An 18,405-nucleotide genomic window follows, 5' to 3' on the forward strand; every position below is an offset into this window, starting at 1 on the left:
ATATGGCAAGTTTGTTTTCATACAAAGGGTCTGTTAAAATAAATCAATGTATTTTCTAGCGCTGAGCATTTTAATAACATTAAAGTCAGGCTCTAACTTTTTTCTCCTAATAAAATTTTAAAGGCATGTGTTTCAGAAAGGCGTGGCAATAGAATCTATATTAGCGTTCTAGCGAAATCTAAATCTTTCTAGTACTAAACTTTCTTTCTAGTAAATTACTAAACTTTCTTTCTAGTAAACTAAAAGATCTTCGTAAATTAACTACTTCCTAGTAGTAAAAATCTACGTAAACTTGTAAAATAGCTACTTTTAAGTTCAGAAAATCCTGCATAAATGTTTACAACATATTCAGAGCTTAGAAACGCATTTTCACTTAATGATTAGAAGTGCGCTCTTCTCGGTAGATAATAAACTCGATTTGAGACTCGCGGTTAGCTTCAAAATGTTTAACAATACATTTTAAGACTTATTTTCTGGACTTAACAAATTCTAACATATCACGTAGATGCAAATGTAGAGATATACTACCTATAAGTCCCTTGATTTTAACGATGCTGTAAGTTCATCTTTCGTAATTTTAGGAAATCCAAGTCCTGAGTTTGATTGCCGACCGGTATTACCGTCGACCTCGGGGACGGTCTTCCCTCAAAAAAAAAAAAAAAAAAAAAAAAAAAAAAAAAAAAGTGCCTTGTGCCAAACTGAGTGAAGTCGTACTATCTGCCAATCATGAGGTGCCCAAACACATTCCTGAGTTCCTCGCCAATGAAACTCCTCCGCGATAAAATTCGTGAATTTTATCTGATGTTACGGTTAAACAAGTGAAATAAACCACAGCGTAACTTGTTGCAAAACGGTCTTCTGTATTCGAGTCTGAGTCCTGATACAAAATCTCAAAAAATGAATTACCCCATTTGGAAATCAGGTAGCTTGCGTGGTTCTAAAACTAGTCGTCATTAATAGTTATGATACTTAAAATTAAATTATTTGATACTTATACATAATATTAAAATTGTTGAAATAATGATGCTTGAAATTAAAATATTTGAACCTATTACTAAAAAAAAATAGGTTAGATTTTTAAAAAACACGCAGAAAAAAAATATCAGTTGACCAGCTTTCGTCATCTGTCATTAACGACATTTTCAAAAAAAAAAAATATTAATCTATGGTCAAAACGCTAACATAACAGAAGAATAAATACATATTTATATCAATGGCACTGATTTACCTTTCTTGATCAAGCATGTTATTAAAATGGAAATTAATGTCCTTTACTTTTCTTTTAGAGGATACTGGTGAAAAAATGATTATCCGAGGATGTGCCCTAGACAGTGGAACTCTGACCATCGACACAGAAATTGTGAGAATGAGTCACTGTGGAGGATTTTACTTTGGAGATCGTTATGTAAGCGGCTGCCTCCAAAGTTGTTCGGAAGATGCTTGTAATTCAGCTTCATTTTCCAAAACATGTCCTCTTTTATTAAGTTGTTTTATTATTTTCCTTTTCCTAAAATGGGTAAAGGATTAAAAAACGATCTCTGAGAAGCTAACTATGTAATTATATTCACATCCAAGCGATCATCATCTTCCCTTCACGACTAAGCTAATTTGTAATAACTGTACAGAACACGAACTCCAGTAACTACTTTTATACCACACAAGTGAAAAAACTGTTGAAAATCTTTTCCCTATAAATATAGTTTTTTAGAAATTCAGCTTAGAACAGATGTATCTGTCATTGTAGCAAAATGCTGTACTGATTCTTCCATAAAATAACCTGTAAGACGTTATATGCTGAAATCTTTTAAAGACATTTCTTTGAAGTCTCAATTAATGTTCTTTAAAAGCATGGTATCTAAATAACAATTTTTTTATCACAACCTTTTCACAATTTGCACAAGTAACTTTAATTACATCACTTAAAGTACATTTTAGCATTGACTTTTATTACTTTTAGAATATATATCTAATTAGCAGTAGAAATCTGTAATATAGCAAATAGCAAGTAGAAATTATGTGTAAATAGAAATATCTCGTTACTATTGCCCATAATTTATCTTTTTAGTCTCTACTAGTAAGAAAATATTATTTGTATTATTTTCTTTCTTACTTGTAAGTGAAAATGTGCACGTAATCCTTTCTGAGGAAGAAGCCTTACTTTTTAACGAAGAATTTCTGAATATATAAATTTCTCATAAGCTAGAAATTCGAACCTGGACCAAATTACCAGTATTCAGCTACTTTCCCATTCGGCCGCTGGTGGGCCTCTAAGAAACAAGAGAACAAACAAAATATATAATAGAAGCTTGCATTCTATAATTTTTATAAAATAAATATATATATATACTTATATGTTTTAAATAGGTGTTTATAGTGAGTACTAGATATAGTATTTCTTTGTTCAGTCTAATGTATGCATGAAAATAATTGCTATAAAATATTTACAATTGTGAATTTTATTTTATTCCTCTGCTTTTTATATTTATTCTAAAAATGCCTTAAATTAGGAAATCAGGATAGATCAAGTATATATTTATTTCATAAACTGTAAGGAACTAAAACGTGTAAGGTAGACAAAATGTACTTTTTACATAGATTTCTTAGCTTCTTTCCCTTGTAGAATAAGCTAAAGTACATGTTAGTTCTAAACTGAGGCAACGTAATAAGATGCAGATAAAGACTTACTAACTTAACATCGTTAAGGTGAACTGGAGACTCTGTTCTGGAGAATTTAAATTCTAACAGCCTAAACAAGAAACCTTGGATGAGATGTATACAAAAAGAGAATATTTTAGCAGACTTCTTCGTAAATTTTTCATCTCTTTCAGTAAAAATTAGTATTTTTTAAATTTGTATTATATTCCTTCCTATTTCTTCTATCAGTCTTTTATACAAGAAGTGAAAATTTAATATGGTATATATGCAAGAGAAATAGAAAGAAATTATTTTTAAGGGAACTCATTATTTCAAATCATTACACAAAATATAAAAAAGTAAATTGCATCAAAGCCAGTCTATTATAAAATGTGTATATGTATGCAATTATTTTTTAAGCAATGCAACTTTTGAATTTTACACCTGTGCATCCATGGTTTAGATGCAAGGGGAAAACATTAAGAAGATAATATTCTGAGTTTAACTTAAAATATAAATAAATAAAACAAATAATTGGTTATGTACTTCCAAATTTAAGGAGATTTTTGCATGCGAACATTATTACACACTTAACATCTTTCTCTTTTATAAGCATCATACATATACATACTATATAGTATTCTATATTAAACTACTGCACACATACACACAATAATGTATAAATATTGCTCTTTAAAGTGAAAGTGTGTATTTACACATGCTGCTGTTTGAAGATTTATAACTACGGATTTTCTATTAAGTTTACTTTTGAATCCTTTTTACTATATCGATAGGTTGTAATTACAGATTGAGCTTTGATATTTATGTGAAATATGTAAGAAAATAAACTTATTTGACTAAATTTTATGAATTAAAATCTATGTAAAAAATAAAGCTATTTTTAAAAATTATCTTGGTTTTTTAATACTAACTTAAAATTATACTTGTCATATGACTCAACCCTAACGACCAACTTACACTTAGTATCAAGATGAGTTATAAAAAAAAGACTTGCAGTACAGTTTAAATAACAAATATTTTTTCTTAGTGCCACTGCTTGAGGTTTATAACTTAAAACAAACTGAAAAGCTTGTAGCTAGCGGACGGTTACATTTACTTGGCCTAAAATAGTTGACAATTACAGTTTAATAATTTATCCACAAATATCTGGATAAAGTCTAGCTCTGATTATATAAATTCAATACGTTACTAACAAACCATTCAGAAATTCTTAGCCAAAGCGGGGGCTAGGGGAGTCCTTTAACTAGGAAATAATCTTAGCAAATAAGAACTTTTAATTAAAAATAATCTCGATTTAAACTTCACGTTCGTTTAACTAACATTTTCTTTGAACTTCTGGAGTGGATCAACTATTGAGACGGAAGACGAGAAAAACGTTAATAAGACAATCATAGATTTAATTTTTACTGAGGAAATTAAAAATACACGTGCTTTCATTTCCAATAAAGTTAAATTACTAAAGCAGTATAAATGGAAAAGTGTATCTCTTTTTTTTTCTATATCGAACAGTAAAAACATAACTTTGTAATTATTTATGACTAAATAGTTGCCTTATGAACATACATCAGAAATTTTCTCCCGCTCGCTCAGTAAATATTAGCTTTATATAACTTTAAATATGTATTTACATGTATATATAGTAAGCGTAGATGTATTTTGCAATCAATAAAATATATCACTATAATTAAGCAGAAAGGGTAGTTCACGATTTTATCTTTCATTAGAAAGAAAATGAGATAAGAGTAAGATGTTTCGTGATTCCAAATTTTAAAAAAATAGCAATAATGAGCTGAACAAATGGAAATATCCGTTACTAATTAAACCAAATACTACTAAAAATACATTTCTATTACAGCTCTTCTAAAGATACAAGTTATTTGCCTTTTTTTAAAAATTTCAATTACTTATCAAACTAAATTATTATAACATTTAAGAACGTGAAAGAATTATGGACTGAAACATTTCCTGAATCTCATATTATAAAATAGTATACACAGTTCTATCACTAATAGTTTCTGCTTTTACTTTTCAGAAAAAAGTAGCCTTACGTGTTTTTTAATTCCTGCAGTATTTCGGATGGATGGAAACTGCCTTACTCCTTTATGCTTCATTATCTCTCCTTTGACAAATGCAAACAACATGAAAAATCTTGTTAAAACTAAATTGCGTCTAGTAACTTAACCCTCAGCGGCAAGAAACTACATTTATTCCTTTCTGTTTATCATAGTTATTCCACCGTATAGAGATTCCACGTATTAAGTATATAAAGAATTACAACCATTATTACTATTTTAAGAATTTATACCGCCATATATTCTTCTCTATATGTGACGTCTCTAAAACGTTATGAGACTTTCATTTTTTTGACAGATTTTTTCTAATTTTTTTTTCAAATTATGAAGAATGAACGCAGTACTCCGTGCTTACTGTTGTGATGTTTGCACGTCCAGATAAGAGTTGGAAGAGAATTCCAGTAGCATCTTTCTAGCTTCAAAAATTCTAAATGTCTCTATAATGGCGGCCAATATAAAACGTAGTGGACAATAATTTTCACTACTCAGATTTGGTCGACTCTCCAAGACACCTGTTAATGGACGATAAGGAATTATCATATTTTCTTGTGTGTTCTCTTGTGATGTAAGCGAAGCATATTGAGATATCAAATGGAATATCCGTAGTTTGAATTCCTATAAGGACATTATTGATTTTCCTGTTTCTTCTTTCAAAAAAACCTAATCGTCTCCACAATGGCGCCTGAATTAAAATTAGGTGGACAATATTTATTGCAGCCTGAATTTAGTTGACTGGGTCTCGTGCTTCTTCCCACTCGCCCTTTTAACACTTTAACTGCCACGCGACTTTGTAAGAAAATCTCCTTATGGCCATGAACGCTGCTATACTATGCGTGAATTGTTTCCGATCGTAGGAGTTTAGAACATCTAGAACGAAACATTTTGGAACATACTTTCAGTTTGAAATCTTTCCTGAAGAACGAAGTATCTGAGAAAGTGCGTGAAATTCGAAAATTATTTCTTCTTTTCCAAATATTTTTCCTGTAGTGACAAATGGTTGAAATTTTTTTGTGTTAAAAGTGTTGCCCCAACGTTTCGAGTTGTCTAAAAGAAAACTGGAAGAGTAATTTTTAAGTGAATCGGATGGCAGGAAGAAGAAACCTGTTGCAAAGCTTAAAAAAATTCGAATAGTAATGATAAGGAAAAGTCGAGATTTTTCAGAAAGATAATTATAAACAAAATTATATCTTCAGATTCTGATTCGAATACTGATAAAGTTAATACCGAAGAACAATTCACAATTCAGTTTAGTAAACGGAATAAATTTAAGCTGTCGGTAACAATCATTTCCTTTTATTTCTTTCAGCACCTTTTTTTTTTTTTTTTTTTTTAAAGTGCAAAGGGGCTTTGTCGCTGAGGAACTATTGTTTTTGTTTTTTGCCATTTTGAGTTGAAATCCTCAAATGGCTGTATCACTTTTCAAACTGTTGCCACCAAATATTATCGCTCTGCATTATATTTGAAGAAATTAAATAATGAAGAATCTGCATAAATATATGTTTGTTTCTCGCATTGTGATAAAACAACGGTACCTAGAGCCATCAAATTTTGAATGACGTAATTCTACTGCGAATATGGGCATCTGGAATCCAAATTTGGAATTTGTTTTATTATCAATTTCATATTTTGTAAAACTAACGAATTTCTGATTAACAAACTCAAGGATTTCAAAGCGAGCAATGGCAACGTTGTACAGAAAAAACATTTTTATCTCCAGCGCGTGAGACTGTGTATCGGAAATTGTAGATATGCTCAATTTAAAATTATTTTGCGATATAGTTCTTGAACTGAATTTTATGGTTTAAGTGCGAAGAACGTGATTTTAATAAATAAAGGTAACACACAAAATGTTAAAAAAACGCCACTTTGGACGTAATTTAAAATCTGAAACATTTCAGATTTTTTTTTCCTAAATATCTACTTTATCTCGTAAATACTCAAAGAACTGTCACCCGAATACGGATGACGCGGACTAATCAGAATTTTTGCTGTCACCTGAATAAGGGTGACGCGGCAGTGAAAGTGAAATGAAAAATCATCGCATTTCTCCATGTGCGCACTCATGGTAACAGTGGTAGGACGTTTCGCTATCAACTGAAAGATTCCTAATTCTATTCCTGGACAGGGCATTATTGACTTTTCCCATTTCCTGCTTCGAAAAACTCTAATGCCTGCATATAATCAATTTTCACTTTCTCTAATTCCGGAGTATCACACATTTTTATTTGTGCTTGATTTGTGCATGTGTTATGATTTTGATAACTACTAATCGTTTTGCTCATCTGAAGTGTAGCTGTTTGACACTGGCTGTTCTGTTTCGATTCACTATTTTTATTTTCATCATTTTTCATCTTTTATTTTGTTTTGGTCTTGATTATCGTATAATCTTGTATTGTTTCTTTTATTTTACAGTTCTTGATAACGTTCCCAAATCGTGTTAATTTTGAAATTATTTTCTTTTGCAGTGTAAAACCTTGGCACTCCCAATGCAATAGTTAGTATTATTTTAGCAAATCTGCTCGGATTTGAAATATAACAAAATCTGATTTCTGCAGAAATACATATTATGGTAATATTTATTATTATACTTACTCTACCATTGGATTGCTGTATTTTATCACTACAAAATTTAATACTTACAAGAATTAAATCTAAAGTAATTTACGATTAATCTGTGCATTGTGAATTCTTTGTGAATTTTATGCAGTGGTTTATATTTTAGTTTATACTTTGTAATGTTCCTCACTTTTATCCTGTAGAGTTCCTCACTTTGGAATTTCTAAGTTAATGTTGGAAGTGAAGAATCTAAGAATTGATAAGCGAATAATCGCTTGAGTTCGGTGACAAGAAACAAAAAGATAGAAAGGTAACTAATCCTTTATTATTCCAATAAGATTTAACAAAACTCCGCCTGGGAGTGTACAAGCAAAGCCCGCACTTGGACTTGAACTTAAAAGACTAAGAATTAAACTAAAACTAAGATTAACTAAAGAAGTATAGCAGAAGCTATCAAGTTTCAAATCGAGCTGACATCTTAACTTATTTGACTACGAAGCTTAGCAAGGGCCTGAGTACGGCTGAGCGTAATAACAGCTTTGAGAGAGAGAGTGGCGAAAAATGCAGACGCGCGTAAATCAGAAACTCTGATTCTCTCTAACTCAGTAAGTAACTTCGTGGTTTAAATACCGCTCCTCCTCATTAAATATTCAGCAAGATTCCAAAACTACGTTCTGGCCGGAAGTAGTAAGTTGAAGTTAAGAATTTGATAGGAAAGGAACTTTAACTTAAAATTTAACTGTTAATAAAATTAACATAATCCTTACAATCCTACTAAACTAAGTGTCGAAGAACCTAGTGAACTACTAAGCGAATGATCGCTTAAAAACAAAAACTTAAAGCCAAGAAGGGTTAATTAGCCTTCATTGCTCAAAATAAAGATTCACAGATGGCCCTTTTCTCAGGCGTACAACAAAGACTCCACTTGGGTTTAAACTCAAAAATGCAAGAAATAAGAACAAACTAATGACTAAGAGATTTAGCCGAATCTAACACAAATTCTAAACTATTTGGCTCATAATATTAAATTAGCTAGCGAATCTTATCTAAAGGCACTTAATACGGCCGAGCGTAGTAGCAGTTAGAGAGACGTAGCCAAAAGGCAAACGCACGCTATTTAGGAATCTTAACTCTATTTCTAAGTCAGTGAACTTTGACTTAATACTTTCCCCTTCTCATTTGCGTTTAATGCAATTCTAAAACCTCATTCTGGTAAGAAATTGTAATCTGAAGCTAGAAGTGCGTGTGTGATTATGGCAAAGCCTCGAAGGCTATCTGCCTAAGAGGAGGGATGCTTTCGTGGAGGACTTTCTAAGGGAAACTGGCTCGTATACACGTTACACATGGCGAAAACCACGAACCTTACAGCTTGTATATATAAAGTCTGATATTTAAAACTATTAATGCTTAATACTAATGTTATTTTTTTTTTTTTTGGACTAAAACAGTTCTCCACAAGCATGCATTTATGTGTTCATTGAAAGTTCTAGTTACAGCTTTAATTGTGACTAATATTTGAAACTTTATACTATGAAGTTTGTTTTCGCTTTTGCTTTTGATCTAGTTGATAAGATATTATATAGCTGTGCTTCCAAGAATTTATTGTCTTAGTGATAAACATCTTTATAAAACTAACATCTACAAATAAGAAACCATGAATTCGTAAAGAAATTTGAGAATGAAACTCTGTACAAACTCCAAAACCACAGTAATTCCTTTGTCACTAATCAGAACATTACAATAATATCGCGTAGATGAAATAATCGTACAAATAAAGAGGAAAGTACTCAAGACTTCAACGTCCTAGAAAAGAGAACATACTCCAATAAATGAGACATAAAGGATATAAATTAACAGGAAAAAAAATTTGACAAAAGCCAATTTTTAGATCTCTTAGCTTCGATGACTTTCGAACTTACGAACTTTAATTTCCGAATTCGACGCCTTGCCCACTCAGCCACAAATGTTCTCGGTGGAAATGAACAATTTTTGCTGCAGTAGGATAACATATAAAAATTAGTAGTAATATTATCTTCCTTTTATCAACATTTTACTGTATTTGTTAAAATTATAAAATCCTTTGTCAATAGATATTTCACAAATTATAGTACTTGTTCAATTTAAACGTCTTGTATTCATAAAGACAATCAGATTATGTATAAAAATTCCCCCTTTTTTCCCGCACATTTTTTCAAAGGAAGTTTAATTTGAAATAAAATGCAGTTTGTATTTTTAATCAGTTTTTCTAGGCTGCTTTTAATCATTTTCTCTTCTGTGCAAATATATTTAATTTTCCGGAGCTTTTCACAAACTTAACTGTAAAATTAGTAGGACTTTATCAGCAAGCCAACTTTCTGAAAAAGGTAAAAAATATAATAATAATAATAATGATATTGATAACTAATTTTGAAGTTCTTCATTCTATTTGAGAAAAGTGCAAACGAGTTTTATTTTACGTTACGAGTTTTAAGCATCATGACAACCTCATTAAATTCTTTAAGCTGTCATTTTATCAGTTTATAACTTAGAAAGCATCGTCACAATTTCATTGAATGTTTATATCAACTCCAATTTGCATCTTGAAAAACATCATAACAATTTCGGTAAGCATTTCATTCTTTAGCGGTTAAATAAAAATAAGTAATAAACTGAAGAAACTCAGATGAATATATTTGAACCATCAAAAAGCTTATACACCTGCGCCCACCAGCGGCCGAGCGGTAAAAGTCGCTGAACACTGGTAGTTCGGTCCGAGGTTCGAATCCCGCGAACGGGCTGACTGCATGGGTGTTTTCGTGGTTTTCCCCATGTGTATACGAGCCAGTTTCCCTTAGAAAGTCCTCCACGAAGACATCCCTCCCCTTAGGCAGATAGCCCTCGAGGCTTTGCCGTAATTAAATAACCTAACCTAACCTTATACACCTGCCTAATACTTAGTAGGTCTTTCACAGGAACTGCAAAAAAAATGGACTCCGTGAGTATCAGAAAGTATTCTTTAGAGAAATAAAACCACATTTCCTGCAGAAGGGTTATATAATTTATTATATCTGAAAGTTCAGGGTTTATGTGTTCCACAGCCGTACAGCATGAAGTACCAGATGTATTTATTACCCAATGTGGTCTGGTTACTTATACAGTCAGGACAAGACTCCAAAATCGGATTAATATTCTTTTAACCATAATTTGGTATCTCCAGAGATAAGGGTGCGCATTTTCCTCTTCAGAAGAGGTCAGAACATACAAACTAATAGAAATTCATGAACGAATGTAACTAATTCTTTAGAAAATATGTTCACACAGTGTTCACTTACTAAAAGCATTTTTCGTTCTACTCAATGCCAGTTAAATAAATTCTATACTTCTATGAAGCCAAATCGCAGAGTGCACAGTCTCCTGTTGGTATGTGAGATCCTTGAATTCAAGGAATTTTCTCCACATACATACCCTTTCATCTGGCCGCAGCAGTTAGAAATGAAATTGATCAGATCAGACTATTCGCTTCCAGTCTTCAAGTGTCTAGCATCTGAACTCCTTAGTACAGGCAGGATGCATTTAGCCAAGTGTGATACATTTATTCATCAAGGGTTTTTCTGATTGGGTAGAGGCTTCTAAAGCTCATACGATGAAGGCAACGTTCCACAGTCAACATTTTGACGCTTATTGAATTTCTAGCATTAAATTACTTTGAAACTTGAGGCAATGTTGTATTCTTGTAACGTGAAATGATTCTTGTTAACTCATGTTGGTCATATTTGTCGGAAGTCTTTTTGCAGTTGTATTGTTGTCGTAAGTTTAAAATATTGCACTGTTGCTACCAGCAGTGGTCACATGGGGGGCCATCAACGATTGCAGTAGCGTCATCTGGCACCAGCTTTCGTTTTCTATCAGACCGAACTGCTAAGGATACTGTTTCTTCAAAATTTTAATCACGTCTCTCAATACAAAAGTGACAGAGGGATTTACGCATGTTGTTACAGCTTCTAAACTCACGAAGAGCGGCGACTGTGTGCGATTAATGAGGATAAAGCAATATAAAGTAACGCACGCTAAGGTACAGGTGATAGAGTACGGGGACGCCTAGTGTTTAACATAGGTAAGCAGGCATGCGTCCCGCGTCCTTCCCTATTTAGAAGCAACAACTCCCTGGAGCCACAAAAGGCTGCACCGGGAGTTTATTATGATTTTAAAAATAGAGGTTACAGTGTCATACTGGAGGGGTTTCAGCTTTACACATGTGGTAGAATAACATAATGTTGTGATTGTACATAAATGCATATAAATATAAATAAACATAGGAGAGTAACTAAGAGAGAAAGGAGGAGAAAAGATGACAGTAATTGAAAGTGCGGAAGCGTAGAGGAGAGTTAAGGTACAGTTAGACGGTTAGTACGCTAAGGTACAGTTAGACGCATTTTGAACCCAGGTAACTTTCGGAATTGTCTTCGGTTCCCCTCCCCCTTTATCTTTATAGACTGAATTACTGAAACTGCTGTCGCTTGTGTAACCATGTATTTGTATTTTAAAAATTTTACCTGAGCGTTACGCAAATTTTCAGCTGCATAAATTACAAGAGCTCCACATTTCACCTATCGGCGACTTTCGGAACTAATTTTGTTTTTCATGGAATCTTTTTCCCCGTATTGTTATAGTCTCCGTACCCAAATTAGTGATATTCCAGTTGATAGATCAAACTACAGATAGCTATGAGTAGTGTCAGTTTAAAAGCAAACACCTTGTATGTGCTAAGTAGTGATAACCAATTCGGTGCATGAGTAGTGTTATTATATACTCTACATAGTTTTATCGTACCAGTTTTTATTCATAACTTCAATTGTATTACTCATTACTCAAGAGACAAGTGAGAGATTGAAATACTGAACTCAAAATTTAGAATAATGGAAAGTACAATTGAAGTCTTACAAAAAAAATGAAACGGGTTACAAACTGCGTTGTTTATGAACGTTTATTGTCACTTAGTTGGTAATGATAATAATTTCGAAACCATCCAAACAGAATATAAGGGAGGAAAGGATTCATTCTTTTTGAAGCCTTTTATTTACTGCTTCAGGTATTTCTATGCTTATCTTTTGATGATAAAAGTGATTAATATACTTGAATGCTGAGCATTATTTTCATAAAATCGTTTATTTGCAGACGTTTATTATCAATCCTGTTATTCAATAAAAAAAAAGCCGTTCATAAAGAACGTAGTTAAATTGAATTGCAAGATATTAAAACCTGGGAAACATTTAATCATTCATAAAGGAAAAATTTGTATATGTTATTAATTAAGGTGAATAAAACAAGAAAGCAGTGCGATAGTTTTTTAAAAGAAGACAACATTAATTATTTGAATAAACGCGCACTTGTGCATTGAAAAATGTAAGGGATTTTATGCAGGTGAACAAATGCACATTTGATGGATTTAAATTTTGGCTCTCGGATTAACTTAGAAAACATCATTCTACGCATTGCTGAAATTATAAAATGATTTATTTTGATACTTTGTAAACTGTCCATATGGGTATTTTGCTGAGACTACGATTTCCTCGTCTATAGTTTGAAATATTTAACAACCAAAAAAATTTTACATTTTTAACAAACAAGTCTCCATTCATATAAATGCTTCTACAGTAATTCCTCTTGTACTTCTGTATTATGTGGAACACGACCAAAAGTTAAATATAGTCATATGATTCCATCGTAGTTTTAAGTAGTTACACACTCAAGACTGTTCAGTCTTTCATCCCTAAAATTTGCATTTTATTTGTTGAATAGAATGGAATAATTTATTTGAACTCTTTGGCCAATGCCAAAGCCAACATTGGTAATTACTGATCAATTTCTTTTATCATAAATAAAGAAACCAGCTTATTTCTGTACACATCATTGTCGATGGTAAATTTATATTTCAATATATTTTTGTTCACACTAAACCTTTGAAAATTTCCGTTTACATTTGAATCACTTAAGTTGAATAATATGCATCGTCAATTAGAGAAAACTTTTCAAAACGAAATGATACTTAAAAAAATCATAAAATTAAAAGTACTGATGACATCCGATAAGTCATCGTAAGTTTCTGTTTCAGAAAAACCTCTTGTGAAATATTGTCAACATCAATAATTGGATGTTAACAAATTCTTCATAAAATGGCGAAAATTAACTTCGGTTGCACTGAAAGTTTCTGTTATTATTAATTAAATCTTTGACTCGCCCAGACGGTATAGTGGTTAAGGGAGCCAGCCTACTGTGCAACCGAAGAACTCGAGTTCGAATCTTAAAGAAGGCATGGTTGTAATTGTCCGTTCCTTCATAGGAGGTAACAGTGGCCCACGTATTAGGTGCTTCCGCAATAAAAAAGCCGCCACATCCGCAGTGGTTATGGCAAAACCTAAGTCGACTAAGTGCCCGCCAATAGAGGGGGGAAAAGTTTAAATCTTCGATATTTTCGTTGCACCTCTCAGTGAAATGTTGCAATAATACAAAGCCTATCTTAACTAGCATAATCCATTAATGAACGTTTACATATTTAAAAGTCAATTCTTCGGAAAAAGATCTCTGACTCTACTATTTTTCCGTGTAACTTACTGAAATCACTTTTTACGTTGTAAAACATATATTTGCTTCTAAATAAAAAAATATAACAGATCTCTGGATAACATAAATTATTTTTCGGATAGGTAGGATTTCAGTCCTTTAAGCCGAGGTTAAAAAAGTATAAATAAATATAAAAGATACTCGCTGAACACTTACTTAATTGAATTTTCAGAACATTGTGCGTTTCTTAGAGCAATTTTAACAACACGATTTTAATTGTAGCTAGAGAAGTCTCGCAACAGAGGAACTTGTTGCTAACAGAATTTTAAAAAGGAAGAAAAGAAAAAGAAAACATAACTCTAAAATACTTGAAAATCAAGTTTCCTGATATTTTTCAAACGTTTCTAAATAGAAACTAATTTTGACCATACTGTGCAGCCCAATATTAACTTGAAAAACAAAAATGTCCTTTAATACGACTTAATACCTTATAAACTGCTCTCATATCTATATGTTTTTCAGTATCTCTGAACTACTCCAGTGTTTTTTTAATCTAAGCTTATAATCTTCAAACTGTGTTTTTACCTACTTTACTGAGGATTCCTTTCTTGACAATGTATCTTCCTTAGTATTTCTTTTGTTTCTTCTTTTTATTTGAGCTCAGTATTGGTGGCGTGAAGAAGACGGCTGAACACTTTCAGTTTGTAATGGATTTAGTTATCGGTGATCGGGGTGGCTGCACTGGCTTACGAGTCATTTTACTATAATAATTCCTTCATGAAAAGCATCCTTCCGTTAAGCAGATAGCCCAAGCTCGTTCGTTCATAGAATCAAACAACCATTCTTGGTGAGCGAGCCGGTTGTATGAAGTTTCATGGTTTCTCCAAAGGATAACATGAATATGAGCCAGCTTACTTAAAATGTCCTCCAAGAAGATATTTTTCTTAGGACAAACAGGTAGGGATTGCTTTGTCACAAACATCACCCAATCATATCATTTTAACTCTGCTTGGACATTTTCTTCAGCTTTTGTGATGATAAAGTTGCTTTATTGGCCAAAGCTTATTTTTCGATTTTAAATACTGAATTTACATCTTTCATCTCCTTAACTAATATAAAACATCCTATTCGTGATACGCTTCATTAGTTGCTTGATTTCCGCTGTATGTTCTTTTTCGGTTATAAAATAAACACAAACAGAGGTCGTTGCAGCAAGTACTCAACCCGAATCCTTCTGTCATATTTTTTCTATAATACCATTCGTTTTCCTGTTGCAAAACAATCAAGAACTCTTAACGTTAAGTGAAATTATTACCTGATTGTTTATTTACATGCACATGATCGGCCACTTTTAGAAAGAATGTGCATCAAAAAGCCTGTTAAATCAAGAATCTCCCTTTATTTTTCGAATATTTTTTTAAGTTAGATTGATATTCTCATATATTAATTTAAAGCCCTCGTGAAGCTATTAGAATTTATGGAAAAAGAAAAATCTGAAATATTTTTGTTTGTTTTATTACATTATTCGCTATGGTTAGTGAGTCTATCTATAGTGAGTATACAACACCAACCGTTATGTTAAAACTTCTGGTACCTTTAGAGTTGGACATGTGTAGACACAATTATTTTATCTTTTAAATTACCTCGAATTTCGCTTCCGAATTAGACCACTACATCAGAATAACGACATAGATTTATTTTATACTCTTTTCTTTAGAACTTCTAACGGAATATTATGTTTTAATCAGATGAGAAATTTTATTTAAAGCGTAAAACTAGAAATGAAGCAAAGTTTTGCAAAGAATAAGCTTAATTAACAATTTAATTACACTCGTTGTAAATTTAATAATTACTAAATTTCACCTTACTAGCAAACACAAAGTTTGTTAGCGAAAAGTAAAATCCCTCTTTACTAAAATCCAGTTTCAAAATTCTGTAACTCTAATTTTAGAAAATATGCTCTAAAAATCAAACATTAGTGAAAGCAAATGACCAGAAGAAACATGAAATTTTATATATTTAAAATTAGTTTCACTCAAAGCTTTGAAAATTGATTTCTCACATTGATTGTTCGATGTTCAACAGGAACGAATAAATTTTTGACTTCATTTGCGGCGGATACGACCTTTCGTAACTTGCCTAATTTTCTTCCTTTGGGATTATTATAGATCATTATATTAAAAAGTAAAATTTAATTTATTTATTTAATTTCAAATTAATTTAATTTAATTTTTACTTCCGTGATTTCAATTCAAAAGTTGATGAAAACAAGCCGATATCGCAGAAAAAGACTGTTTCGAAGCCGTGTAAAGAAAGACTTGTTTCAGCTAGGAAAATTTTTAAAGCAGTTAACCTCATTAACAGAAGAACCTGTGAATCTCAGCATATTAATATGAAGCAACTTATACTGACCACCATTTAGAAATAGGGTGATGTCAATGTTATTAAAGGGTACATCAATACATATTGTCTATTGTTGCATTTTGGATTACCTTCGAATATGTAAATTTCAGGTACTTGTGAATTTAGATCAATCAGTTGTTTTAACTGTTTCAAAAAATCAATCAGTGTTGATATGCAGAGTAAGGCAATCAAGATTGCGATTTGATGATGAGAATGAGGTTAAATGTGAAATGGATAATTGTTATTTATTATATTATCAGTATATATTTTATTAACTATTAAGTATATTGTATTATATATATTTTATTAACTATTAAATATATTTTATTATATATATATTGTATTATAGATATTTTATTAACTATTAAACTGGGTAAAATAGCTAAAAGAGGCATTGAATGCTCTTCCAAAATATATTTGCTAGAAGATTTGGATTTTATAACGAATGTATCTAAAAGTGTATTTTAAGTCAAAAGTCATAAACTTGATATCTAAATGCAAATATAAAATTATGTATGTTAAATTATTTTTAATTAGGCACATAAGTCAGATTAATGTTTTTAAATATGGTAAAGCATGCAAGGGCTATTTACCTAAGGGTTAGGGTTATTCAATTATGGCAAAGCGCACGAGGGCTATCTGCCTAAAGGGAGGGATGCCTTCGTGGAGGACTTTCTAAGGGAAACTGGCTCGTATACACGTTACACATGGGGAAAACCACGAAAACGCCCATGCAGCCAGCCCGTTCGCGGGATTCGAACCTCGGACCGAACTACCAGTGTTCAGCGTTTTTACCGCTCGGCCGCTGGTGGCTATTTGCCTAAGGGAAAAAATGCCCTCGTGGAGAAATTTCGAAGGAAAACTAACTTTTAAATGCGTATTAAAAAATGCACGTAATTTTCTTTCAATTTATACTTATACATATTTGTGAACAAGATTCTGATATATTCTGATAATACTTCTTATTGTAAATTACTTTACTTGAAAAATATACTGAATGCATAGAAATTAAAGATTTGCACATGCCGAAAATGAAAAATATCAAATATAAATGGATATTTATGCATATCTTTGTAAAAAGCATGTATTTGCCTTTAACAAAATACACAAATATTTATAAATGTAAATAAACTCCTGTGAATGCAACTGTAAAGAAATCTAGTTAATAAATATATCTAAATTTATAATGATTATAAATATTATCTAATATATAACAGTTTTAACCTTTAATTGTAAACATAAATTGAAATTATGTTGACAAATATATTTATAAAACTATTTAAGCAAGAACTGCTAGTACTGGAAAATAATCTATAAAAAGATGTTTTAAAGCCCAGTCTATGAGATCGGTATTTAAGGAAGCAGTAAATTAGAATTTTTAGAATGTGTGTTGTTGAGATAAAAGGTAAAAACAATGATAGGTATTAAAAGAATTATTTCCTTAAATTTTATAGTAACTCAGTTACAAGTTTTTAAATAATATTGAAAAAAACAGCTATTGTTTATCCTTTTGAGAAATACTCATAGAAGGTTAAGTACATGGAAATGAGCAGCAATATTTAACGCATTTCACTATTATAATAAAAGGTGCTCTGAACCAAACAGAGCATTAAATATAAAGTGATTCTGATTTTTGATTAAAAAGATGCCTCTGAAGCTAAATATCATCTCATATTTGAGAAAATATTTCAGAAAGAAGCTCTGTAAATATTTCTATTTTAATTAAGAAATTATACCCAATTATAGTACTAATAAAATGATAAACTTTGATTTTAATTTTTGTAATCGTTAACCGAATAAAATTGAATTACCTTAAAATTTATCCCTAATGTAATTAACGAAAACTTGTAAAAGTATTTCATTCAAATTAAAACTGTTCTGGAAATAGTTCCCATTTAATTTTGTTCAGAATGAAATGTTCTTTAAAAATATATTCTTTCACATATTTAGGACTCTGAAATATTGTAGAAAAAGAAAATATATACATTTATACGTAAATTTACAACGTAATTACAAAATGTTTACCTCCAATCATATCAAAACCTATTGATCTTATGGCAAGTCACTGAATGTTTTGGTCTCCAGGAGGGATGCGCCATTGTTTCAAGGCAGTGCACGAGAAAAACCACTTACAGCCTGTCCTCTTATTTCCTTCATGGCGTAAACTTATGTGGGGGGG

At 31.5% G+C, this 18,405-nt stretch overlaps 1 protein-coding gene across 3 annotated transcripts in view; it reads left to right on the top strand.

The window, feature by feature from the left end:
- The window catches only part of LOC118199212 (uncharacterized), a 72,679-nt gene extending 69,134 nt beyond the window's left edge, over window positions 1–3,545 (top strand). For all 3 annotated transcript variants that reach the window (XM_035371015.2, XM_035371014.2, XM_035371016.2), the window contains one exon: window positions 1,287–3,545. In XM_035371015.2, the coding sequence (XP_035226906.1) occupies window positions 1,287–1,528 (242 nt within the window). In that variant the 3' untranslated portion in view covers window positions 1,529–3,545. The remainder of the gene's footprint in view (window positions 1–1,286) is intronic.
- Window positions 3,546–18,405: the final 14,860 nt, after the last annotated feature.

Source organism: Stegodyphus dumicola, chromosome X2 (assembly GCF_044657685.1).
Source record: "Stegodyphus dumicola isolate Sdum_Otavi_A_Nest chromosome X2, ASM4465768v1".
NCBI lineage: Eukaryota > Metazoa > Arthropoda > Arachnida > Araneae > Eresidae > Stegodyphus > Stegodyphus dumicola.